The 25,906-nt window shown below is 37.6% G+C and overlaps 1 protein-coding gene and 1 long non-coding RNA gene across 3 annotated transcripts; both read right to left on the minus strand.

Moving 5' to 3' along the window:
- LOC114458951 (uncharacterized) lies at positions 1-9,475 on the minus strand. Its single transcript, XR_003673183.1, has 4 exons — positions 9,340-9,475; positions 9,129-9,257; positions 1,864-2,024; positions 1-132 (listed from the first exon to the last, which is right to left on the minus strand). It is a non-coding gene; the product is annotated as an uncharacterized LOC114458951 (long non-coding RNA).
- A 5,188-nt stretch (positions 9,476-14,663) lies between these two features.
- Positions 14,664-25,469, minus strand: LOC114458952 (MAP7 domain-containing protein 1-like). 2 transcript variants are annotated; one of them, XM_028441341.1, is made up of 10 exons: positions 25,308-25,469; positions 24,424-24,563; positions 23,393-23,661; positions 22,165-22,456; positions 21,911-22,091; positions 18,706-18,810; positions 18,574-18,624; positions 18,444-18,495; positions 16,237-16,461; positions 14,664-15,037 (listed from the first exon to the last, which is right to left on the minus strand). In XM_028441341.1, exons 1-10 carry the CDS (start codon positions 25,413-25,415, stop codon positions 15,027-15,029), a joined length of 1,434 nt encoding a protein of 477 aa, XP_028297142.1. In that variant the 5' UTR covers positions 25,416-25,469; the 3' UTR covers positions 14,664-15,026. The 2 variants fall into 2 exon arrangements, with proteins under 2 accessions (XP_028297142.1, XP_028297141.1); XM_028441340.1 differs by having other exon boundaries at positions 18,444-18,498.
- Between the last annotated feature and the right edge of the window lie 437 nt (positions 25,470-25,906).

The raw sequence follows: 25,906 nt of genomic DNA on the forward strand, positions 1-25,906 counted from the left end.
TAGTGGTACGGCCGGCGGTAACCTCGGTTATTATAACCTCTGAACCCGCCTCTGTTGTTCTGGTAGTCCCGACTTGGGTAGTTTCTGTAGGACTGAGGCGTGTGTGAGCGGGAACGGGAACGAGACCGAGAACTAAAGAGAGCAGAAGGAGGACAATATAAAAAAAAAACAGGAAATCTGAACAATCAACATGACAATATCAGCAAAAACAATGAAAGCAACACAAATCAGACACACACATTCAGTCAAGATGTAGTGCAGTGTTTATCAAATGATGGCACTTTAGAGAAAAAGTGGACAATTGACAAAAGTAACAAAGGAAAGCGTTAACATATATATAGGTATATACACACACACACACAGAGAGAGGGAGAGAGATAAAATATGGGCTTTTGTAATGTGTATTTTTAGTTAAAATTGATCATCTGAAAACAAAAAATCAGTTTTGGTTCCACACAAGGCGGGACTTGACCAAAAACAATAAAAACTAAAAAAATAACTCCCTTCAGGAGGCACTAAATATTGCTTCATTCCACTTATTTACAATAGGATTCTTTAAATGTCTGCTATCACTCATTCCATCATTATATATATATATATATATATATATATATAGTTGTTTTTTTTCCACAGTTTTCAAAGCATGCAATAAATGCAACAACCCTGATGTGGTATGTTAAAATTCATCAACAGTAAAGAGAATAACATTTGAGTGTTTTGTGCTTTTAAAAAAACAAGTAAAACCCAAATAATAACAATGATCTCTCACACTATAACTGATACACACTGTTGTACACTAAATGACCACTAGGGGGCCAACTCACTACCGTCTCCCAGTGAGGGAGCGTCACCAACCTGTTTTACAGCACCTTAAAATGGAAACATTCATATGAGACTCGATCCGACCAGCAGAACGACAGCTTTACTTTGGTCATCTTTATAACTGGTATCTGAGCGCATACAAAGGAATGTAAACCTATCCAACAACTACACTTTGAAGAGCCATGATGAAAGATCAAGACCTTTAATATCACCGAGGCTCCTCCTGACTTAAAAAATCCTCACAGATAAGAAAAAAACCCTCACATGTCAGAATCAGCTAAAAATAATGCAGGTTTTTATGCTCACCTGCTGCAGCTTTTCATTGAAACAGAGCAACAGAGCCGCGCTACATAGAAAAGACACACGTACACAATTGAACAAGCAAAACAGGTCCGAACTGCTTAAGCACACGTGGTGGGAGGTGCTACAGAGGAGGCAGACCATACAGTCGATCTGCAGAGGGAAGTCACTGCTCTCAGCTTTCATTTCCTCATATAACGATTTATCGAGTGCCCACAGACACACACACACGCACACACACACGTTTACTGCAACAGGGTGGGAAAAAATTAAACAACAAAGATCAACAGATTGCACCAAGAGCAAATAGTAACTATGTCCATAGCCGCAGTCCCTGTGAAGGCTCTAACACACACTTGTATCCACGTGTAAACCTGCAGTAGTAAACCTAAATCTGCGCAGGGTTTTTAAAATAGAGAAAACATAAATAATCCTACATGACTCTACAATAAATAATCATAGTAAATAAAAGCGTTGACCAAAGCTTTGGTAGATGTTGTCAATTGGATGACTGAATAATTCCACAATTTTGCACATTTCACATGATTCATAGATAAAGCTGCTGGAGACAAGGTTTTACACGATCAGGATTTTTGAAGCTTCACACTTAAAACTTCTACTCATTAATGTGTCTGAAAGTGTAACTAAACAGAGCAGCATTACACAAACGTTCACAGGTTTCTTGTTTTCTATGGAAATGTTAACTTTGTACAGGACGTGTGACAAGCAAACAACTTCTACCTGTAGCGACGTTTTCTGGATCTTGAGCGTGAATGGCTTCTGGAGCGAGACCTGGAGAAGGATCTGGATCTTGACCGAGACCTGGATTTAGAGCGGGACCGAGCGGGAGATTCCGGTGCTTTAGACATTGTTGCACTTCGACCAGAAGAAGTTCTCCCTTCCTTAAAAAGAGGAAGAAAAAAAAGCAAAGAAACATTAGGGGAAGATGTCATTTATTTGTTCTACTTATTAAAGTTAGACTTCTAAAACATAAAAATGTCATTGTGTTCATATATCCAGAGGTTAAACATACACATGAATGCATTGTGGGGTGCTATTGAACAGTGTTTCTCAAATGGGGGTATGTGTACCCCTAGGGGTACGCAATGGCATCACTGGGGGTACTTGAGAGAAAGAGAGGAAAATTAACAAATTAGTCAGGGGCCAACTACTGACCAATTTGATTTTAAGTGGGCCACAGGTTTCAACATTATTGTGCCCTAGTTTGCACTTCTATGTATACATAAAATACAAAATATGTAGGAAACCAACAATATCCAAGCAATAAGTGATAAATATCAGTCCCAACAGGATCTTCACTTTAAGATTCTTAGATTTTGACCAATTTCTATTTAATTAGAGGAAATATGTCATAATTTGAGGAAAATAAAAGGATTTTGTAAGAATTTGAGTTTTTTCAATGGTTTAAAATGAAAAAATGACTGCAATCAGGTGATATACGTACCAGAAAAACTATAAGCCCCTGTAAATATTGTTGAGTTTCATTTACACAATGATTCATGTTGTCATTTGTACTTTCTCCTGCGGGCCAAATTGGATTTTCCAAAGGGCAGGATTTGGTTCCCAGACAATGAGTGTGACAAGGTGACCAGGTTTCAGATGACTGGAAATGAAAAACTATAGAAATAAATCTGAAAATGTGTTATCACTCATTCATTCCATCATTATGTTCTATAACAGTTTTTTTCAAAGTATTCTGAGCAAAATGTTAGAGTTGGACAAAGGGGGGGTACTTCAGCCAAATAAGTTTGAGAAATACTGCTACAGAACTCAAGCACAGATATATGTGGTAATAGATTGGTAATCGAGAAATCTGTTTTTATTTTAGACATATTCATGTCTACATTATTAATCTCAATTAAATCGATTTAGTTTTAAGTGCCCTGCTTGCAGTAATGCTTCACGTATCTCTAAAAAGCATGAGTGAAAGGTAGGGCGAGTTTCTTTATTGCAGTGAGGCGAGTAAATATTTTACTACACACCAGGATGTTTCAACAGACTGTCCCTGGAGATGACGTCAAACTGCTGCCTCATTACCAAAGAGGACCCAACTGCAGGTTGTGATGCTTTTATCCTCCTCCTTGTTTGATGACAAACAGTTGCTATGTGACGAACAATCGCGTCTGACAGGCAATAAAATGGAAGACACTTCGAAGGGTTTTTTTTTTGTTTGACCAAAGGAGCAGATTTCCAAACAAAGTTGCTACTACGAAATTTCTATTTGTGATAAGAAAACATAAAATGCCTCTTAGAACCTCAGATTTTACTTGATCGTGGAAAACGAAAGTTTTTTTCTTCTCTATTTAAAATCGTAAAAGACGCATTTACACTCTGTTTTTCACTGGAAAAAAGGTTTATTGAATGTCTAGAAAGTTTGAGAAACGCACAAATATGTATAATTCTTCAGATCAGAATCAGCAAGGATTTTATTCGCCAGGTACAGTTTAGAACAGTACAAGGAATTTAAGTTGTGTGTTTTTTCCGCTAAAACTACCAACAACCCGCGGCTGCCGTTTTCTGCGCCACCATGCTTAGATGAGAAGTGGGATAAAAACAAGAGAGAGAAGAGGGTGAGGGGAAAAAGGCAGGCCTTAGACTGGATTCCCTATAGGGAATACAGATGAACACTAGAAAAAAACTACCTTGTCGACAAAAAAAAACCAAAAAAAAAAAACCAGTAGTGATCCTGGGATTAAAGATGCATGTGGAGCTTCACCTGATGTGTGTTTTTAATGTTTTGTGAAGAACAATCGGATCATATTATTTGAGTTAAATCTCTAAAGGCTCTGGTACAAAGACAAATAGCTGCTAGTGTATTAGCTGAACTGGTGATTTTTTTACCTGGTCACAGAAGCATCTCACTCACACGGCTGCACTGTGTTTTGTGTAAAACGTGGGGGTTATTAACCAGTTGATCTAACAGTGTGGCTAGCGTTATTCTTTCCTACAACGTAATATGGCGTGATTTCAGCGTAACCATCCTGCTTTTGTAACAATCATTTGAAGCATAGAAAATGTAAATGACAGTAGTTGACTCTATTAACCTCATTTCATGTTTGGTACAATTTCAGGACACTATACAAATAAATTTGCCTTGCCTATAGTGAGTTTGGAGCTTTAGCGCAAATTTGCAATTCAAAAACATCCAGAGACCTTTTAGCAAACACACACAAGTGCTTAAAAAAGGCTCATGTTTAGAGCTGGGCAGTATGACCAAATATGTATATCACGGTATTTTCAGTTTCGGTTTCACGATATATTGATGGGAATTGTTTTTCAATTCATAATCAGGTGTTCACAGCATTTTCTACTGGTTGAGAGAGGAATTACTGCAGTTGATTGACAGGATGGTCTATTCTACTGTCATGATAAGTGAATATTGCAGATTAATTCCACACTAGTAGTAATACAAGCTTGCATGGCCCCAGAAAATGATGCTGTTTACAAAGAAGAGCCACTTATGATTCTAATGAAGTGAGGAATTAGAATGCAACGACAATTGCAATTTTTACTGTGCAAATGTCACAAACATCTTTGATAAAACCAATACAAAAAGTAGTGCAACTTGCAATAATTATACTTTTGCTTCAAGTTCAAGCCAAAAAACATTACACAGTATTCAAGTAACTCAAAAATGTGTATTAATATGGGCTTTGAGGTATATTCATATTCAAATTAATAGTAAAACAAAGTGAACTGAACACCATGCAAAGGCAATTTACATATTAAATACAAAAAGGTGTGGAACTTGCATTAGTTCAAGCCCAGGTACATTACACATGCATTCAAGTAAATCTAAAAAGAAAACTTGCATTGCTTTGAGGTCTATATACACATGATCCTTCTTCTGTGTATGTTCTATTAGTTCTGCAGCTTTAGAGCTTTCAATGTCTTTCTTATCCAATTACAGCATAACTAACACCAGAGAGCTACTGTTTACTTTCCCCCCGCCTCGCAGTCGCACCATTCCTATTTGGAAGTGCAACCTTGAAAGGGGTCCCGTCTAGGGCTGGGATAAACAATTATTTTTTAAATGATTATTTTTGCGATTATTTTTTCGATGCATCGATTTATCTAACAATTCATTTTTCCAATTTGATTCTCTCCCCATTAATTGACTAAAAGTAATTTATACATATTATTTTACATCACTAAAAAAAACATTGGAATATATGTTTATTGCTCTTCAACTCAAAATTCTAAAATACAGTTCAAGTTAGAATATAAAAGTACAAAATAATGCATTCAGAGTTAGAAGTAGCATTAAAATAAACTTTGCTTTTACCTTAAGGGAAAAATAAAAGGTCAGACTGCAAAGGAAAAACTCCAATAGAAGCCTATGTGTACAGCAAACATACATTGTGTTTAATTTACAAAACAGGACGGACTACTAGGGTATCACAGTGGTTTGTAAATGTGTTCTTTAATCGCATGTGTGTGCGTAAGCGCGCGTGCAGCTGCTGCCACTGCTACTGCTGATGTCACGGTGGGTGTTTCCTCCTTGTCGCGTCGACGCGCTGCCGTCCGGTCAAGGACGAGGATTACGGGGAACAGCTACCTTCGACGAACGAGTGTGTCTACACTGCCTTGCACTTTAGAAACTTGGAGGTGTCACTCGTGTTAGTTATTCTCCGGCGCCGCCATCTTTGTTTTGGTCGGACGACGCATCGACGCGCACATTTTGCATCGACGTCAACGATTATGTCGTTGCGTTGTCCCGGCCCTATTCCCGTCTGAAATGCAGCGCAGCGTAGCGTTCCCAACGTTGCGCATTCAAATACGGTGGTATAATAAAATTAATATCAAAACGTAAATATGCACTGGTATTCGGTATGAACTGGTATAGCGCTCAGCACAACTCATGTTAATAAAACCAGGGAGCTTCTGTTTTGCAGCATTCTCTTATCGGCTGCTCCTTTCCTTTATTAAAAAAGGCCCTGCAGAGACAAAGTATGTCCTGAATGATAATTACAGTGACGCATCAGTTCCATGCAAACTATTAATATGAACAGCCCTACCTTTTCCAGTTTGAACGCAAAACAAAAGCAGTAAATGAAAAGACGAAAAACCAGCTAAGCTTTTGTATTTCTGTGACCTATGTTACCTAGGACAAACATGCAGCACAGAAAAGTCCACAAAATCACACTATTATAATGGGGATTCCAGATATTTCATTCTATAAAATAAGAATAAATGTTTTGATTGTTGTTACGGCTCTTTAAGTCTGCACAGTATGTTTCACACAGCCTCAGCAAGCAGAATAGCTAAAAACAGCTTAATTTTCAACCTTCTGTTGAGCAATAAATGGTGACATCCAGGGGTCCTAAAACACCAAGCAGTAGAAAGAAGTGAAACCAGGCTGTGGGAAAGATGAAAATAAATGTCTAATAAGTAGACTTGCACATATTTGTACATTTGTATTATTTTCATCTTATCTCTTGTTTTTTCTCCTGTAATATGTTTAATTAACAGTATTTCACTTAATGATGTACGTTTTTTTTTTCTCATTCTTTAAGTTTTTTGTGTTTATTCTTTTCATTTTCAAGTAATCTCCCACTGGGATAGTACTTCTGTTTCTGATCCATTTTTAAACTTTTGCCACCTCTAAAACTGCCAAAAAAAAAAAAAAAAGTAATGTACTTCAAGTAAATAAATGAGGCGTTACTAACTAAATTTAAACGAGTCGAAAAACAAAGTATTCTGTAAATGTACAGAGCTGAAGTTTTTCCTTTCTACTCCCTTAAAGGGGACATATCATGGTTTTTAAATCCTTCCTTTTTAGATATAAATCATACAGTTGTGGTCTATATAAAGCGGAACTGCACTGCTTGGGTCTGAATTCCTCATTATTATAGCTCCCCAGACCCCTTTTCTACCCCTTTTCTGATGTGGTTCTGAGAGCAACTCGTTTTGGTGCGGTCTCTTTAAATGCAAATGAGACATTCATACCCCACCCCCTCTCCAGGTTCAACTCCACCCTGCTCGGCCATTTTTGTAGTTTGATAGAAGAGCTATGGCTATGTAGCGGCGCAGAAAAAGTTTATTCACACGTTATTTACACAATGTCAACAACGGAAGACTTGTCTATCCAGCTTTACATGTTTGAGCCAGAGTCGGACCCAGCGGAGCGAGATGAAAATGAAGATGATGAACCTGCAGAACCCTAACAAGTGAGCTAACACAAGTACCGAGCTAACGCTAGCACCAAGCTAACGTCACAAAATACATTTTAATAGTCTTTTCGGAGACAAAAACGGCAAAATGAAATGACTAATGAAAACTTTAGACTTAAATTAAACCACGTAGGCCATATCATCAAGGATCTAAAACGAGCACACAGCGCTAACATATGAAGACGGTGCAACTGCTAATGCTAACAAAACAATGACATGGACGTCTTATCATCACACTTTTTAGCGTTATTTACAGCTTACGGAAGTGCTCTGTTCGTCGTCTCCAGAGATAGAAGGAATTGAACCCTCAATCAGACAAAGTCTTTCGGCAAATCCTTCTTTATACTGGCGGAGGTTGCTGAAGCAGTCATCCTTGAAGTGCTGCGCGCACACAAAAATGACCATACCTACATTTCCGTGAAAAATAAAACTCAACCAGGCACTTTGAAAAGGTTCTGATGCTGGGAGACGTTGTAATGAAGCGTGTGGGTTACTACATCCAACAACCAAACATTTTGATTTCTCCTCTCGTAACTTCTGCATCCTGGAGCTTGGACTACAAAATAAAAGCGAGAAATAAAAATGGCGGATTGCTCGAAGTGTTGGACCTGGAGTCGATGTCCTAATTTGGCAGTTCCGCTGACGTTATTGTTCAAAAAAATGTAATAGAGAATCGAAAAATTGAAACAGATTGAAAAATATGACCAAAACAGAATATAAAGTTATCAACGGAGCACCTGAAGAGATTAATTTGGACTTTTCTGTGCTTCTAAACAATCTAAAGACACATCAAAATGCATTTAAGGGCTAAAAAAGTGGATTTAGCATGATATGTCCCCTTTAATAAACAACCTGCAGCCTCGTTTTCAGGTCATTTCGGTTCCCTTTTTCAAAAATAATAAAAAATAAAACCCTGATATTATCTGGATCATATGACAATGATCAAATCCACACAAAACAACTCAAAAAACTGAAAAAGAGAAATTGTTACTGTCCTAATCAAAATTTAGGATGATTTTTTGTTTTGTTTTTACTGAATAAGATGTTTTGTAACAGGATGCTAGGTATATAAATGAGCAGCTATTAAACATAAGCCAAAGGATTGACGTGTTTCCTACCAAGCTAAACATGTGCAAGTAAAGGCTTATTAAACAATAAGAAGATATTACATCTTTACAGCCTGCTTTAAGTGGCTAATAGTTAAGCAGCCAGCCACATAAAACACAGAAAGGGCATCAAAGGTAAATATTTGACTAACCTGCGATAACTTTACAACCAACAGGACTCCGGCCCTCAAACACACGCACGCACACACAGTCACGTGTCTTTAACCCGATTAACACCAATAAACTTTGTAAAAGTTGGTTTTAGTATCGTCTCTACCCATTGATATTATTATAAATATCAATAATAATAATATATCTACTTTTTTTCTTTTAAAGCACCTTTTTATTCTTTACTGTTGTGATTTTATTATCATTTCGTGCACTTTTATCCTGCTGTACTTGTCCCTCAATGGGCCGAATTTAAGTAGATCTTATCATTAAGGTACAATTCATTATTTAATAAATAAGAATCTAATTAAACTATTCATGGGCAGTAAATAAGTTCTAAAAAAAAAAAAGAAATACACACCGAATAATGTACACAGAACAAGTTTGAATAAGCATCACAATCTCTTTATAAAGGAATTTGCAAGTTAAGTATCGTTTAAGCACTCGCATGCACTAGAATGAGCACTAATTTGTTACAAAACAGCAGCTAACTATCATTAGTAACACTGGTAAGGACTAAATCATGTGCATTAGTTACCTTTAGTCAAGTTTCACTTGATCGGACGTGATCGGTGAGGAGCAACCTTTGAGCCCAGGCTGCCTGCTCGCCTCTCCGGCCTCCCTCAGTTAGCAACTTAGCGTGCTAGCAATGGCCCGGAAAAACGACCTAATAACAGAAAGGAGCGGGTTTAAGCTTTTCAAAACACCAAGAACTTCAATGTAGCGCTTTTAAACGTGTAGAAATCCACCTGAAGTACGAATAAGTTTTGTTTTTGGTGTTAAATCACCGTCCGGGAAGACATCTCGCTACAGTGGCTGCAAACGATGGTGCATTTCGATAGGATCCAACGTGAGGTGGGAGGAAGTATCGCGAGAGTTTCGGTGGTTTGAAGATTAACCCGGTAGACGTCTACAGCTATTTTATTCTCACATTAACAGCTTACTTACCTGCAGAAACATTTCACAAAACACTTTTATTTGTGCAAAACGTGAGGAAAAACTTATCGTTGGTGCATTTCGATGTGATCTAACGTGAGGTGGGAGGAAGTATCGCGAGAGTTTCGGTGGTAGGAAGATTAACCAGGTAGACGTCTACAACTATTTTATTTTCTCATTAACAGCTTACTTACCTGCAGAAACACTTAACAAAACACTTTTATTAGTGCAAAATGTGAGGAAAACTTATCGTATATCTTTGATTTTATGAAAACGGACGGCATCTTGTAACAATCAAAAAGTCATGGAATGTTACAATGAAAATTAACACAACTTTGGGTTAAAAACAGTGCCGATAGTTACCAAAGCTGATTTAATATATTTTATTATTAATAGAGAATGTACATCTCTGAGAGTTTAGACGAGCAAATATTTTTCTTTATATTTTTTTCCCCTAAAGCCCTACTTTTTTCACTTTTTGTTAAGTTCAGTTGGTGAACTATTGCACTACACCAGTACCGCCCCTATAATACTAAAATTGCACTTTAAATAGATTATTTTTCATCCTGTAATATTACCATGATCAGATTTATTTTCAATAAAATCTATTAAATCAATTTGGTGATTTTTATTTTTTATTTTTCAATTTATATTTAGCATTTATGTGCATTTGGACAACAGTTTGATAGTAGAATGAGACTTTTGACTGTAATGTAAGGAAAATGCACTAAACTATATATTGTATACAACACAACTATATTTGAACCTTTTCTTTTTAAGACAGCTTTTTCTTTCTCCTCACTAAGCAATCCATTCCAAAGCTGAATCCTCACCGCCACCTGTCCCTCTGTCATCCTCCACAAAAAGTCCCAGTTGAAATCCTCAGGGCTTAGACGCCCTCGCTGTCATCAACTCTCCTCTTGTTGACTTTGCACAGTAAAGGCCAAGCATCCCTTTGCTGTCATCGTCCTTTGCAGCACAAGCGTTGAACCATCAGACTCCCTGAGGTTAAAATTACCTCCAACTAATCTCCCCTTGGGCCACAATGTGAAACCACACATGACTCCATGTCATCTGACACACATCTAATATACTAGATGTTTATGTTCCTACACCAGTTTGATTCCATGAAGAAAAGAGATCAAACAGGAAAAGTGTGGCATTTTTCACATTTAAAATGTAGAAAAAACCAACAACAACAAGCCAAATGGTATACAACCAGTGTTGTGCTGGTTACTGAAAAAAAGTAACGTTACTGTTACTAGTTACTTCATTAACAAAATAACTCAGTTACTATTTTGATTACTTACACCAAAAAGTAATGTGTTACTGGAAAAAGTAATTTTTGAGTTACTTAGAATTAAAGAATGTATTATTTATTTTGGGTCATTTGTGTCCATACAGCTTCATATTAGTGCTGTAATAATATAATAATCCACTGTTGATCAACTGCTATAAAACAACCATAAATGATGTGCATATAAAGCACAAAACATTGAGATGACTGTTGTGAATTTTAGAGGATTTTCAGCCATCAATGTGTGCCCCCTTTTCTGTTCGTATCTGTTGAAAATGACAAATTTCTTTCATTGCTGAGAACAGATGTGAAAAGATGAGATGACATAGGAGGAGATGAGTTGAGACGAGTTAAGATTAGATAAAATGCCTTGGCTCCTCTGCTGGGGTCTCGGGCGGGGCGCTCTCTGGGCCCTTCCCTCGGGGGGTTGGGTGCTTGGGTGTGGGTGGGTGGGGGGGCTGGATGCTGGCGGGGGGCCTTGGGGTTGGGGTCAGTGGGGGGATGCGCTGGGTGCTCGGCTGCTTGGGGCTTCCTCGGATGTGTGTGTGGGGGGCGGTGGCTGCCTCTCGGCCTGGGATCTTGGGGGCATCTGGGGGGTTGCTCGGCCGCGGGGGGGTAGCCTGGGGCTCCCTGGCTTCCTCTCTTTCTGCTGGCCTGGCTGCATCTGCGGGCCCAGGGCAGTTCCTGAGCTTGCAGTAGCGGTTTTTTTTTTGCACATACACTGGTCTACGATGCACTGGCACGCCTTGGGATGTGGGATAAAACTCATACTGGGCTTAACCTTAGACACGTTAATCCCAAATACCTGCTTTAGGTACTACCACTCACTCATTCCCCCTGTTCACAGCCACCACCATTATAGCTAAGCTTCACACTTGTCACCATACTGGCTGGATTACACAACATAATCAGCACAATATATTCTACAACCTCACATCTCACCCTCACTGCAAAACAGTCTATTCTTCCCCACCTTTTCTATTTCCTGCCTTGAGTCTCTCCTCCCTGCTCCCTTTCCCCTCCCCTTCCCCCTCCCCCGATCCACTTAGGTGTAACACTGCTCTCCCTTTTTATATCCTCCCTATAATAAAAGATTTCTTACCCTTCCTTAGGGAGGGCTGGTGATGGTCACAATTAAGCAATAGAATAAATCAATGTATTTTATTGCAATAACAAAATATGCATTGCTGTCTCATAATGACTGCACTTCCTGTGGTGTTGACCTTTGACAGCATGTGCAGACAAGTAAAAAAAAAAAAAAAAAGATTAGATAAAATGAGAGATGGGTGAAATGAGATTAGAGGAGTTACTGACAGTAAGACAAGTAAAAATAGGATGAGGATAAAATTAGGTTCATCCATCCATCCATTTTCAGACCCGCTTGTTCCTGTTTTTCAGGGTCACGGGGGGATAAAATTAGATAAGATACATAAAAATGAAATTATGTGAGATGAGTACAGATGAGATTACATGAGGTGAGTAAATATGAGATGAGAAAAGATTAGATTTGACAAGATGAGTAAAAAAAGATGAGTTTAGACGAGTAAGAATGAGATTAAATGAGGTGAGTAAAGATAAGATCAGTGAAATAAGAGATGAGTTCAATTTAGATGAGTAAAGATAAAATGAGATAAATTGAGATGAGTTAAAATTAGTTAAAATGAGAGGAGTAAAAATAAATGAGATGAGTGAAGATAGGATGAATATAAGGTGATATGAAACATGTACAGATGAGATACGTAAAGATGAGATTACGTGAGATGAGATTAGATCAAATGGGTAAAGAAAAGATGAGTTTAGATGAGTAAAGATAAGATTAAATTAGGTGAGTAAAGATAAAATGAGATGAGAAACAGTCCATCCATACAGGGAAGCAAACTGCTTCTCTCGTCTCCTTTTTTGGCATGTACAAAAAAAAAAAAGGGAACGTAACCATGTCAGAAATAAACTGAATAAAAAAAAATCCTTCTCATAAGCTATGCTCTGTTTGAGGTCCAGTTTTCTTTATGATGCTTCACTGATGTCTTGTGACCTGGACAAACAGAAGAAACTATAGAAACATGAGCTGCTGTTGGCCTGAAAGTCCCAGTTTAAGGCTGCTTTGTGTGACCAGTCTCAGACGGTTCATCCTTCCCTCAGGTTTTAGTCCAGAGTCTGTTCTTCAGGCCAAATGGCAGCATGGTCCCTGAAGAACAAGGCTCAGTGTGTTCAGACATTTGATACACACTCACTGCAGTGACAGATGTGACTGATCCCACCAATAGGAGCCTTGTTAGAGGCAAAGCAAGCACAGCAGGAGCCACAGGGCTTTTCATGTCTGCATGCTAGATAATGTTGTTGCCAGAGAAGAATGTAATGTGGGTTGGTTTGATCTATTGGCTCATCCAAACCTCAGCAATTTATTCTATTCTCAGTGATCTCAGGCCACAGCCAATCAAATACAAGCGTTAGTCAAACACACACATTCACTAGTGGAATATTCAACTTTATTCTCTAACTTTAAGCCAGGAAATCAATGTTTCTAAGACATATTGTGCATCTGTTACTGGGACAGATACATTTAGGTCCAATACGTTTCATTCTTATTGTTGATGAGTTTGAAGCAGAGGGTTTGTAAGTGACAATGTTAAGTGTGTATCATTGTTTTTGGGGCTTCATGGTGTTCAATGTGGAACAAAATGGATGTAAAACCTGGAGCAATGGGAGAAGGAGTCCCCCATGTGGACATCTGAGAGCATCTTTCGTCTCTTTAGCCATAATAAAATGCAGTGTACGTGTGTGTATGTAAAAAAAAATACACAAAATTACTCTATGAACACACGAAAAACACATAAAACATGTAAACAAAAATAGACCAAAAACTTATCTCCTGTGGTAACGCTTAGAATGGTGATTATTCTAAATGCTGACATCAATTCTCTGATAATGTGGTCCTCGGATCAATCACATTTATGGCCCCCGTTATGAGAAAAGTTTCCAGCCTGTGATGTATCATTTTCCATTTATGTATATTTTTGTATAAATGTATATAAATGTGTGGAAAATTTGAAAATGAAATGATATTTTGCCAACCAAATGTCCTAATCTTTGTTAATATTATTGTTTTCTTTCTGTTGGACTCATTGATTAAGATACTAATCATGTATTAAATGTCTGATATTAAAGGACTGATTCAAAAGATCTGGTTGAAACATTTGGAGCATGTCTCTCCCACCTTTTATTTCTTTTCTTATAAATATAAAAATTAGGTTACGCATCCACAAAAAAAAAAAAAAAAATGGAAGGGTCTGCATCTAACACGGAACGGTGCCTACGATGCTCAGGCCCCTATACAAAGCTTCTGAAGGCCGAATCGGGTCCACAGGCCACCAGTTGCAAATCCCTTACAGCAGCGTGAGTCGACAGCCCTGTTGTAAATAAAAGCTTTGCCGTTTGAATAGTTTTTTTTAATAGTAAAATATGAAAAAATATTTAAGCAGCAACAAAGAATGTAGAACTTTTTATGTTGAAAATTCTTCAATTTTTGTGTTAAAAAGAAAGCAGAACATTTTTTTTTAAATTTATTTAGTTTTCATAAAGTGTGAGTGACAAACAGACGCTCCCTTTCATAAAGCTTTATTTCACAAATCTCCCCGACTCTCTGTACACCCATAGTCTGTGGCCGGGTCCGTGTTAAATAACTCAACGAATCAAGACCAAAGAAAAGTCAAACACCCTCTCGCACACACACACACACTCGCTCACTTACACACACACACACACGCACACGTTTCAACTTAATAACAACACCATAGCACGGTAATAATAACAACCCATGTCAAATATGATGCATGTTAAGAATTTTTTTTTTATACTGTATTTTCTAAAATTTGATACACAGTCATCTTTAAGGTGCACTATAAAATCTGCATGTGACATTTCAATGAGACTCGACAAATGTTGCACCAAGACACGCAGTGACGACAGAGAATAGTTGCTTTTTTTAGTCATTTTTTAAAAAATACTTGGGGATGCATTTTCCAGGCAGTTTTTGCTCCTCGTTTCTCCTCCTCCTCCTCCTCGTTTCTCGCCGTCCGCTGTGCGGCGCCGTTCAAACACTGCTGTTAGTTTTGTTTTGGCACACTGTTGGATACGAAGCCGCTGTGGCGTAGCGTGAATCTCATAGCTCGAGCAGAGACAGACGTAAGGCGCGTCTACGAAGACTCACAGGACTTCTGCAGGAGACACATTTGTTAAGTTCAAACGAGAAGACATAGTCATTAACATCCCCCGCCAGATTGGTTGTCATTATAACGCAAAACCTCTTCCTAAATGTCCTAAATCTAAGAACTTAGATGTATACATAAGAAAATATGATCATATCAGAATATAAAATTACTAGCTATCTTAAATGGTTTTTAAGAACAGCTGTCCCATTTGAAGATACCTCGAACAGAGTAAAAAAAAAACGGAACAAGGGCAATAACGCCGGAAAAAATAATTGCGCACTTCTCATTTTCGAACTCCATCAAGGTATTGATACCCTGAAGACACTCACCGAATTATGGTTTCTAAAAAAAAACATCCCCTTTAACTTGAACGGACAGATGGAGCTCAAACCTATATCCCCCTTCACACTTTGTGGCGGGGATAATAAATAACATCACTTTTATATTAAAGTAAGGTTAAATTTCTTCTGCAACCCTGAGAAAAAAAAGACTTTTCAAGAAACAAATGAACAACAAACTTGAGTCACTTCTGCGTGAATTATTATCATTGTTAATGTTCTTTTTATTTTTTTATTCTTTTTAGAAAAAAAAAATGTTTATTTACTTTTCAAAGTCGATTGTATTTTTGCGGTATCTTTAATTTTCTGTTTCTGGTTGTTATGCAACAATATGTAGATCTTTTTTTGCCAGATATGGTTGTATTTACATTCAATAAAGAGAAAAAAAATTACAATTGTTAAATAAATATTCATAACTGCTGCCCTTGTTCATTATTATTATTATTATTATTATTATTAATAATAATAATAATAATAATAATAATAATAATAATAAATACTGTTATTGTTATCATTATTATCAACATTGCACTTTATAATTTTTTATTGGTGTTTTTATTATTACTCTTATTGTTATTATTATCATCATTAATATTATTAGCCAAATTTAATATTATATTAATCATAAATATTAGCCAAATCTACATGTATTTATTAATATTATTATTATTATTATTAACATTGTAACTGATATTCGTGTTATCATTATTATTATAATTGTTAATATTATTACTGTTATTCGTGTTATTATCATTAATATTATTATTATCAACATTAATATTATTACTGTTATTATAATTGTTTTTAGTATCATAATACTAATAATAAATAAATGTTGGTCTTTATGAGAGTCAGAACTCTGTGTACCTGCGACATGCTGAGGCTTCATGGGACCGGTCTTCATCAGGAACGGTTCCCCGGATACCACCAGGATGGGTTCACTGACCATGGCGCTCTGCTGCTGCTGCTGCTGCTGCTTCTCAAAGTCGGCTGCGACACCATTTTGGTGAGCGGTCGACTGGACGCCGTTCACCGTGAGGGTCTGTGACGGAGCCGGGGCTGCCGCACCAGGAAGCTGCAGGACTCCAGGAGCTGCACAGAGACCTTTATTAGTTTAACACACACACACACACCCCAATCCTGATACTGTGGACGTTACAGAATTTAAGGTTTACTCCTGTGAGCCTGTCGTCATCTTTTACGAATATAAACATTTCAGAAATGCACAAAACTACACCAAAAAAGGTACAAAAATGCACAAAATGACTCTATAATCACACAGAAATGGCTACAAAAAACAATAGATAGACAAAAAAAGCGCACAAAGACAACAGAAAGATACAAAAATACACGACTCTAAAAAACATACATTAAAGAAAAATACACCAAACAACAAAAATACAAAAATGAGTAAAAAACAAATTTATCATGTGCATGTCCCGTAGAATTAAACCAGGGAAATCGCACACGCTATTTAACTTCGCACTCGCAAATAAACCCCTTTATAACACTACCAACCTTCAAACACACTCATTTGGCCATAATTGACAACTCTACTTAAGCTCCCACATAAATACATACTTCCAACGGGCACTATACTATATATTATTAAAGACTGATTTCAAACGGTTGTCAAAAATTCAGTTATTAAGACAACAATCCAAAAATACACAAATTACATCTAGACAGCATTGAGATGTTGGTCATTTGTTTTTAACAATGATTTATTTGCTCCATCAGGTAAAAAAATATTTCTCAAATGATTCCACAAAATCTCCAGAAATTAAATTTAAAAAATTATTAAAAAATAGGATATTTAAGTATCTGTCACTTATAATAATCTAAATGTTGTTGATCCCTTCCATACATTGTGTAATTTTTAACTGGAAGTGAAAACCTGGACACATTAATGTTGAAATTGGTCCATATTTAGCCTAAAATATGAACTAAAATGAGTTTGACACCCCTGCTTTAGAAGCTTGTTGTAGCGCCACCTTTAGGACTATTGGCCTGTTTTTGCAGCTCAGACAATCTGAGATGGGACTGGACCTTTGTGCAAAATCTGTTCATTGTTTGGGAAGTAGGATTTCCTCAGAAGAAGAAAAAAAAAAGAACATGCAGAATAACAGTAGATTCATTAAACCATATTGAAGTGTATTATAAATGCTGATGGGCATCACGTTTGGTTCTGAGCAGCTAAAAACTTGTGTCATTAATTAATAATAGGGATGTAACGATTAATTGTAAGGCAGTTAAAAATCGATTAATAGGTATCACGGTTCACATCAATTCTCTGAAAATTGAATCACAGTACTTTTTTTAAACAGTCCAAATGCTGAGGCGTCGGGCGGAATCTGCTACTACTTTCTTTCTGGCTGCCTTCTACTCTTAAACATGTTCATAAATGATTCCTTACCCCTTTAGCACCGAAAGAATATCTGTAATATTACGTGACGATCATTAAAAGTCCCATTTTTCTATTAGCTCTGTCTGCTAGCTCATAGCATCTTCTTCACTGCTGGAAAAGCTGCATGCCAACCGACCACTGGGTTACCAGTGCCCTGGTCCAAAGAAATATCTGACCTAAATACAATGCAGACTGTTTTTTTTTTTTTTTAAAGTCCAATTGTTAAGGCACAAAATACATTTTCAGTTGCACTTTTAAAAAGAAAAAGAACTATTATGCAGTTTTGCATTGTTTACTATAGAACCAGAATTTAAATTAATAGGCTTCTTCATTTGTATTATTCCTTTATTTATTTCATGAATTATTTTTAGTTAAATTGCATTATTTTGAATAGTTTATCAAGGGATTCTTTTGACAATGAAAAATAAAAGGAAAATAGTACAGTATTTTCTAGTTTTTTCCCCCCAAAAAATAATGGAATATTTTTCAGTCATAATTTGTCTACAGTCCAATTTTGTAAAATAAATCGTGAGAGAATCGTATCGTGAACCCAGTAACGTGAATCGAATCGTATCGGGAGTTGAGTGAATCGTTATATCCCTAATTAATAATCATTCAAATGTCTGCATCACTCATTTAAAAGCCTCCCCAGGTGTGACGGCTGTACCTTTATTCAGCTCCGTATCCTTCCCGTTGACCTGAGCAACAGCTTTCACGTCCTTCTGAGATCAAAAATAAAACCGTTTTATTCCAGAAACACCAGCAGATAAACTGTTCTAATGTTGAACACCCCTGACCTTGTCTCCTGCGTCGCTCTTACGGGTCCTCTTCATGATCTCCTCCAGACGCTGAACACATCACACAGTGTTAGAGCCTTTAGACGTAAACACACACATGATCTGATCACTGGTGTTCTTTCCTCTGCTCACCTTCTTCCTCTCCAGACGCTCCTGCTCTTCTTTCTGGAAGTGTTTGTCCCGCTCCACGCGCTGACGCTCAGCCTCCTCTCGGGCTTTGGCCTCGGCCTCCTCCCTCTGATGAAGGAGCGTCAACATAAAAAGGACATCAGAGTAAAACCAGTCTTTAAATCACCTCCCAGGATTCTGAGACCATCGTGGATTGAGGAATTCATTTCATGTAAACTTCATTTGGAAAAACCTGAGGCTTTGATTCAAACCTAAACATTTGAAATCATTTAATTCAGGGGTGTCAAACTCATTTGAGTTCAAGGGTACGTGCGTACGACCCAGTTTGACCACAAGTGGGCCGGACCACAAAAATCCCTATTTTTTGTGAAGGGTAAAAAAAAGCACAAATTCATACAAAATCCAGAATGAAGTATTTGATAAAAATTCCTTGACTTTGCCACTAATTTTCTCAAAATTTGCTAGAATTCTGTAGGATAATTTGTTAGAATTTGCAATTTAATATCACTGTAAATAATATAGTATTGCATCCCCCATCGTATCTACAACTTACATGGAATTTTAAAAAAGTTCTGTTTTTGCTGTAATTCCTACTCTGAACAAAATCTTGCTTCCCTTCCTTTGGTTAGACAAACCATTTAGAAATCAAATAATCATTATTATTCATGTTTATAATAAACTATAAAACAAGAAAATAAAGCTTTATTTTAATAACTCTGAAATGTAGTTTGAAGTATATTAGTATTTTTTGTCTAACTGCTGCTTAAATCAGTGTCGCACTATTCATTCAGAGTAAATCACGACACGAACAATAAATGTGCTTTATTTGACCACCAGAGGGCACAACATTCTCTGTGTGCTCTGCTGCTTCTTTTTCTCATCTCTATTGTAATTTCATGGCACATATTATATTACATTTAAGTAGGAAGCACGATGGAGAGGAGAAACTGCCTTTTCAATAGGAAGCAGAGCCAAACTCAGCGATGGATACCGGAGAAAGATAAGGAGCCGTCAAATTGTGCAGCAGGATCCTAGGCGCTCTTGTGTTGTGTGTTTTTGCTGTCATTTAGTGGTTTTATGGGGGCCAATTATTGGTTTATTTTGTCGTTTTGCACATTTTTGGAGTCCTTTGGTGCATTTTTTGGTCATTTTGAGATTTATTTTGAGCATTTACTGTGGAGGCTGCACAAAATTAGATCCAAGTCCATTTATTTTAATTGAATCTCTATGGTCATTTTATGGCACATATATTACATTTTATGCAGGGAGCATGATGGAAGGGAAAACTTTAACAGAAAACAGAGCCAAACTGAGAAATGGAGATTGGAGAACGATAAGGAGCTTGTGCATCAGGACCCCTAGGTGCTCTTGTATGGTGTGTTTTTGTTGTCATTTAGTGTTTTTTTTTGTGGTCAAATTAGTTTGTCATTTTGTAAGTTTTTGGAGTTCTTTCGTACATTTATGTCTTTTTTTGTATTTTTTTGGTCATTTTGGATGTGTTTGGAGTTATTTTGTGCATTTATTTACTTTGGGGACCGCATGTGGCCCCCAGGCCACCAGTTGCCTGTGTCTGTTGTAAATGTAGACTTAATGTGTCCAATATATAGTTGGGAAACTAAAGGCCGTAATGTTAGGTATGGACGGTAAATATCATGTGTGATAACCGAGACACGCCTCCTTAACCTTTGACCTTGCTAAGCTAGCGCTGCTACGTGCTAAGCTAATGTGGCACTGATCGCTGGTGTGGAGTTCTTCCTGAGTCTTAGGGGAAGAATCACATTTACCGTCTGAAATACATGGAATGCAAAGATTCCCAGAGCAGGAATTTTTTTGCCTCTATCAAAATAAAAGCACAAGATCAGGAAAAGGCAAGTCTCACTGACACAGGGTCAAATTATTTTTGTAAAATTTAATGGAATCTTCCATGGCCTAAGGTCTATCTATGGAGATAATTTTTTGTCAAAATCTCTTAAGTATTCCTAGGGTAATCCTACTAACAACCAAACAAAATAGTGGTGAAAATACTACTCCAATAACACACAGAAGTACAATAAAATGTTTCTAAATGCTGACATGAATGTTAATAATTTGTCCCTCAGATCAGACAATCACATTTTTTCGGCCCCCACTGTGATAAAAGTTGTCCATCACTGCTCCCCTGGTTTAACCCTTTAGGGTCGGGTCAATCACATTTGACTGCACACACTAGTGTTTACATACACGTGTGTAGTCGGGGCAGAACAAAGCAGCTTCAGCCGCTCACTCAGACACAGAGGCCACACAAGCCTGTCTCTGTCCTCAGCCTCTGCCCGTCACCATTATAGAGGTCACCAGCTGGCATCTAAGCGGGCATCTAAGCGGGCAGACAAGGGGGCCTCAGAGTCTGAGGGCTCACGCCTCACACACACACACACACATCCTGCGTGACAGCAACAGTAACAGTTCTGCTCTAATCTGCACAGATGAACATTAGTGAGATCAGGGCTCGTGCACAGCTCACTTTCCTATATGTGCCTTAATCTGCCCAGATGGTTAATGGACTTAGTGCATGTGGGGATTCATGTTGGTTAATGGAAAGTTAAAGGGTTTTTACAGCCTTCTGTGGTCCCAGTCAAACCAGCAGCAGCCACTGGTCTTAGTGAATGGCTCGACTCACAAGAAGAACAATACATATTAATGAATGTACAGAAAGATGGCGTGTCTAAAGAATAATAATAATAATAATAATAATAATAATAATAATAATAATAATAATAATAATAATAATAATAATACAAATAAAACCATTAAAAATAATAAAATTGATTTAAAAATAAAATAATAATGTTTTTAATTGTGTAAAAAGTACACGTAAAATAATTATTTAATTAATTTATCTATTTTGAAAAGTTCATTTTATTTGAAATTGAAATGTGAAAGTATAGAAAACAATAATAAAAAATAAATAATAATAATAATAATAATTAAAAATAACATAAAATATGAATATCAATTTTAAAATGAAATAATATATTTTTTTAATGTAAAAAGTAAAAATTATTATTTCATTATTTTATCTATTTTACCCCCATGATATTTCATTTTTCTATATATCTTTTGGTTTTCACATCCCATTAAACCCCATTAGACAAAAGTCTTTTTATCATCTGATTGGTCCCCCTGATGCAGGCTTTATCCCTGGTTGCTATGGTGACGGTACCTCACTGACCTGTTTCTGCATCCTTTCGTTCTCCTCCTGCTCAGCCTTGGCTCTCTCCTGCTCCTCCTTCTCCTCCTGAACTCGCTGAGCCTCATCCCTCACACGCTGCTGCTCGGCCATGAATCGCGCCTCCTCCTCCCGGCGCTTCGTCTCCTCCGCCTCCCGCGCCATCGCCTCCTCCCGCAGCAGCCTGGGAAGTGGATTTCAGAGTCATTCACACCAAACCCTTTCATCATAAAGGTGAAGACAGTATTCCAGCTGACTTGTTCTTGCGCTCCTGCTCCTGACGCTCCGCCTCTTCCCGCTCACGCTGCTCTCGGGCTTGTCTGCGTTTCTCCGTCAGGACGCGAGCGGCCTCCTCCGGGTTGTTGGTGCCCGCTGACGGCTTGTTGGGGGCGGCTGGAGCGGGACTGCTGACTGGTGTCTCTGCAGGAGGAGCAGCAGCTGGTTCTGGACTCGTCACCACTGGAGGAGCCGCTGTCACGACTGGAGGGCTGAGAGATGGAGGGGTGAGAGGGGCAGAGGACACCACGATGGCGGGGAGAGGACCGGAGGCTGCAGGGGGGGTGGACACAGGATGGGGGTAAGGATCTAGAAAGACAACAAACTGGAACATACACACTTCCATTCATCTTTTATATCTCGTCTTTACGAACAGGCAGACGCTCAAATGTTACATAACCAGATTCAATTTCAGAAAGTTAAACACACACACGTACGCATGCACACCAGGGTTAGGGTCAATTACATTTTTCAATTACAATTACGTCTTTATTATGCATGTTCAATTAAAATTCAATCATGATTACAGTGACCAGCATTTTTTCCAATTACAATTATTTGTTATTAATTTTCTATAATTTTTTTATCCTCAATTACGATTACGTCCTTAATGACTAAAGTTCAATTACAATTAATTATGAATAACGTAATAAACGTTAACCTTCCTCTTGTGTTAGCTTTCTGTTAGCATCTCCTATGATAACGGCTCCTAAATCAGCTGTAAAATACACTAAAAACAATTCTCTATCATCTCATTTCTTTTCCATCTATTGGTTACATTGTTAGGATTCCTAATCAATGAAAATATAGCTTTTAATATTTTTGGTGTGGGCGTCTGAGCCTTTTTTGTGTCAGTATAGTCCTCCATTTAATCTTTTTTTTTTAAATGGTAAAATGTGGTAAAGCTTGATATGAAACACATTTTCATAATTATTAACTACATACTGTATGTGTAGAACTGTACATAGAACTGTAACATGGTTCCCCAGTTTTGCATTAAATAATAATTGGCAATTATAGCAATTACAATTGCATGATCTGAAGTCAATAGACAACAGATTTTTAAAATTACAATTACTATTATAGTTATTCCGTAATTGTAATTAATTATCAACTACGCAATTACAATTATAATCGTCGGCCACAGTTTTTCCGTCGCCTTGGGGCTGTACTGGCAGCCTTCCGTCACCATGGCAACCACACACTCACCCTTTTTCCCCTCTGCATCGTCAGGCTGTTGTGGCTCTTCACTGGTTTCCACGGTGACCGCAGCGACGGCCTGAGGCTGGACCCTGGCGGGCGTCTGAGCTCGTTTGGGTCGCGTCTTTGACCCCGAGGATGAAGAGGAGGTGGAGCCTGTGGGAGGAGGAGTCTTCTTCCCTGTGGGCATCTTTAAGGGAGCTGCAGGCACCAGGGGGGAGAGCGGGCGGCTTTTGGGGGTGGCGGGTGACGGAGGCCTGTTTTTGGGCTTTGGGGTACTGTGAAGGAGGCGGAGACAGGAAATGACATCTAACAGCAAGTGTAATAACACTCTTTAGCCTATCCTTTTTTAACCATGTCAAAGATATAACAATACAGGGGTGTTCACCTTGCATGAAGGACTGCAGAGCAAAAATTGTGCTTCAGAATATTGCAGTGAAACACAACTAAAACTTGTGATTAGTGACTTAGAATATCATTAAACGACCACTGACATTTCTCAGTCATTTCACAAGTCCGTCAATAAAATGGTACGTGTGAACAATGACTTGTTTTTAAAGCTTAAATGCCTGTTTAAAGAAGACATATTCAAAGAAGCTCCTTTTGTGGTAAATATCATAAAACATATATATAACACAGACAGGTTCATTATTTGTATTTATATCACTTATTATTTTTATCTATTCTTGCTTTTTTCTAATTTTTCTTTAATAACATTATTATCATAATATATTAGTAATAATAATACATACATTTACTATAACATTATTTTTTATATTTATCATTTTTATTGCCTTGAAGGCAACATCATTTTGAGTTTAATTTGAGTTAAATAAGAAGATAATGCCTGAATATTAATTGTTCAATTTAAGAAGATGAAATAAAATGACTTGCGTTGAATATTCGTGTCGTGTTATGTTCTACTTTTGGAGTTATACATGTACATAATAAAGCATGATAATATGTGGATTAATTAATGAGCTGATAACTGAAGGAATCCCTTCAGCACCTACAGCAGAACCCTGAGTGATGTGTCACACCTGATCTCCGGTCTGGATCTCTGGATGGTGGGAGTGGGAGACGTGGTGGGTCTCTTCTGAACTTTCTCCTTAGTCAGCGCGTTCTTTTCCTTCTCGTTCTCCCTCTCCTTGTCCTTCTTTTCTTTCTTCTTTCTGTCCACCTTCACAAACGAGGGGACACAGACAAACAGCGTGTCTAATAAAAGCAAACATGTTAAACTAATAAATATCAGACTTTTCAAAACAAGCTGGTAAAACATTTTTAGTCCTGTTCTATTTTTTAGACACAAATTGTTTTATATTATCACTCTGCTTTGTTTAAAATTGCCTTAGAGGGCCTTAATATTCATACTCTTGTCATTAATCTGTGTTTTAATGCTAGTTCTAGGGCCACATACAACTCAGTTAAACCTAAAATGGGCCGAACCAGAAAAATCCCTGTTTATGTGAAGGAAAATTTTGCAACTAATTTTTTCAAATTTTCCTATGTGATTTGCTAGAATTCGGTGGGATTCTTTGCGAGAATTTTACATCTTTTTAAAAACAATTGTGATTTAATATTACTGTATAAAATAATAATAATGTAGTACTGCAACCCTTATTGTATTTTATGTAGAACTTTTATGTTAATGTAAAAAAAAGTAGTGTTTTTGCAGTTTTTTTTTACTTTGAACAAAAACTTCCAGTGGGCCGGACTAAATGATCTGGTGGGCCGGACTTGGCCCGCGGGCCTCGAGTTTGATACAAGCGATAAATGGACAAATCTTTGTTTTATTTAACATATAACACATAATGTTCGCTAATATATATTTAGAATATTATTCTAGACTGTTAAACTGTTATTCGTCTGAATATTCCTGGTATTTGTTGTTTATATGTACTGTGTGTGACTATGAGCGTCTCACCGGTGTGGAGTTTCGTCTGCGTTGGCGCTGAGTGATGTCTGGCGTGCTGGCGGAGGAGAGCCTCCAGCGCTCGGCGTTGTTCTGGCGATGATTGGGGCAGGCGTTCATCGGGCTGGCAGAGACTGAACGGGAGCCACGGTGATGAGAGTCTGAGCCACACACACACACACACACAAACACACACACACACGGAGAGAGCGGCGGTCACACTCACACAAACCATGCAGAAACCAACAATGTAATGATGACAGATGACGCTGTGTTTAGATAATAATCTTTGACTCTCGTCCATTTGTTCATAATTTGTCACAATTTATTTTTTTTCATCTTTAACTTATCATCAAATGGTCAAATGTTTAGCTTTTATGTTACCGAGTTACCAACGTGTATGGTTGAGTTCATCTTTTGCTTGGATTTCAAAAAGTTGTGCTGACTTCTGGGTTTCAAAATAAAAGCCTGTAAAGAAACTCTAACCAGACAGCAATCTGAAGTTCATTCACTGTGAACACTTGGACTAAACAACTATTAAAACATAGGCAAAATGAGATTATTCAAGATTTGAAGAGGAAAATTTGAAGATTTGAAGAAGATTTGATGAA

The sequence above is a fragment of the Gouania willdenowi genome, unplaced genomic scaffold, assembly GCF_900634775.1.
Source record: "Gouania willdenowi unplaced genomic scaffold, fGouWil2.1 scaffold_218_arrow_ctg1, whole genome shotgun sequence".
In the NCBI taxonomy this organism is placed as follows: domain Eukaryota; kingdom Metazoa; phylum Chordata; class Actinopteri; order Blenniiformes; family Gobiesocidae; genus Gouania; species Gouania willdenowi.

What these genes read in the sequence shown, in the direction of transcription:
- LOC114458952 (XM_028441340.1), bottom strand. Translation starts at nt 25,415, where the DNA reads ATGAACGCCTGCCCCAATCATCGCCAGAACAACGCCGAGCGCTGGAGG. An exon ending in AGAGCGACGCAGGAGACAAG is followed by an intron (nt 18,499 to 18,573) that starts GTCAGGGGTGTT and finishes TTTTGATCTCAG; the next exon opens with AAGGACGTGAAAGCTGTTGC. An exon ending in GGATACGGAGCTGAATAAAG is followed by an intron (nt 16,462 to 18,443) that starts GTACAGCCGTCA and finishes GTCTCTGTGCAG; the next exon opens with CTCCTGGAGTCCTGCAGCTT.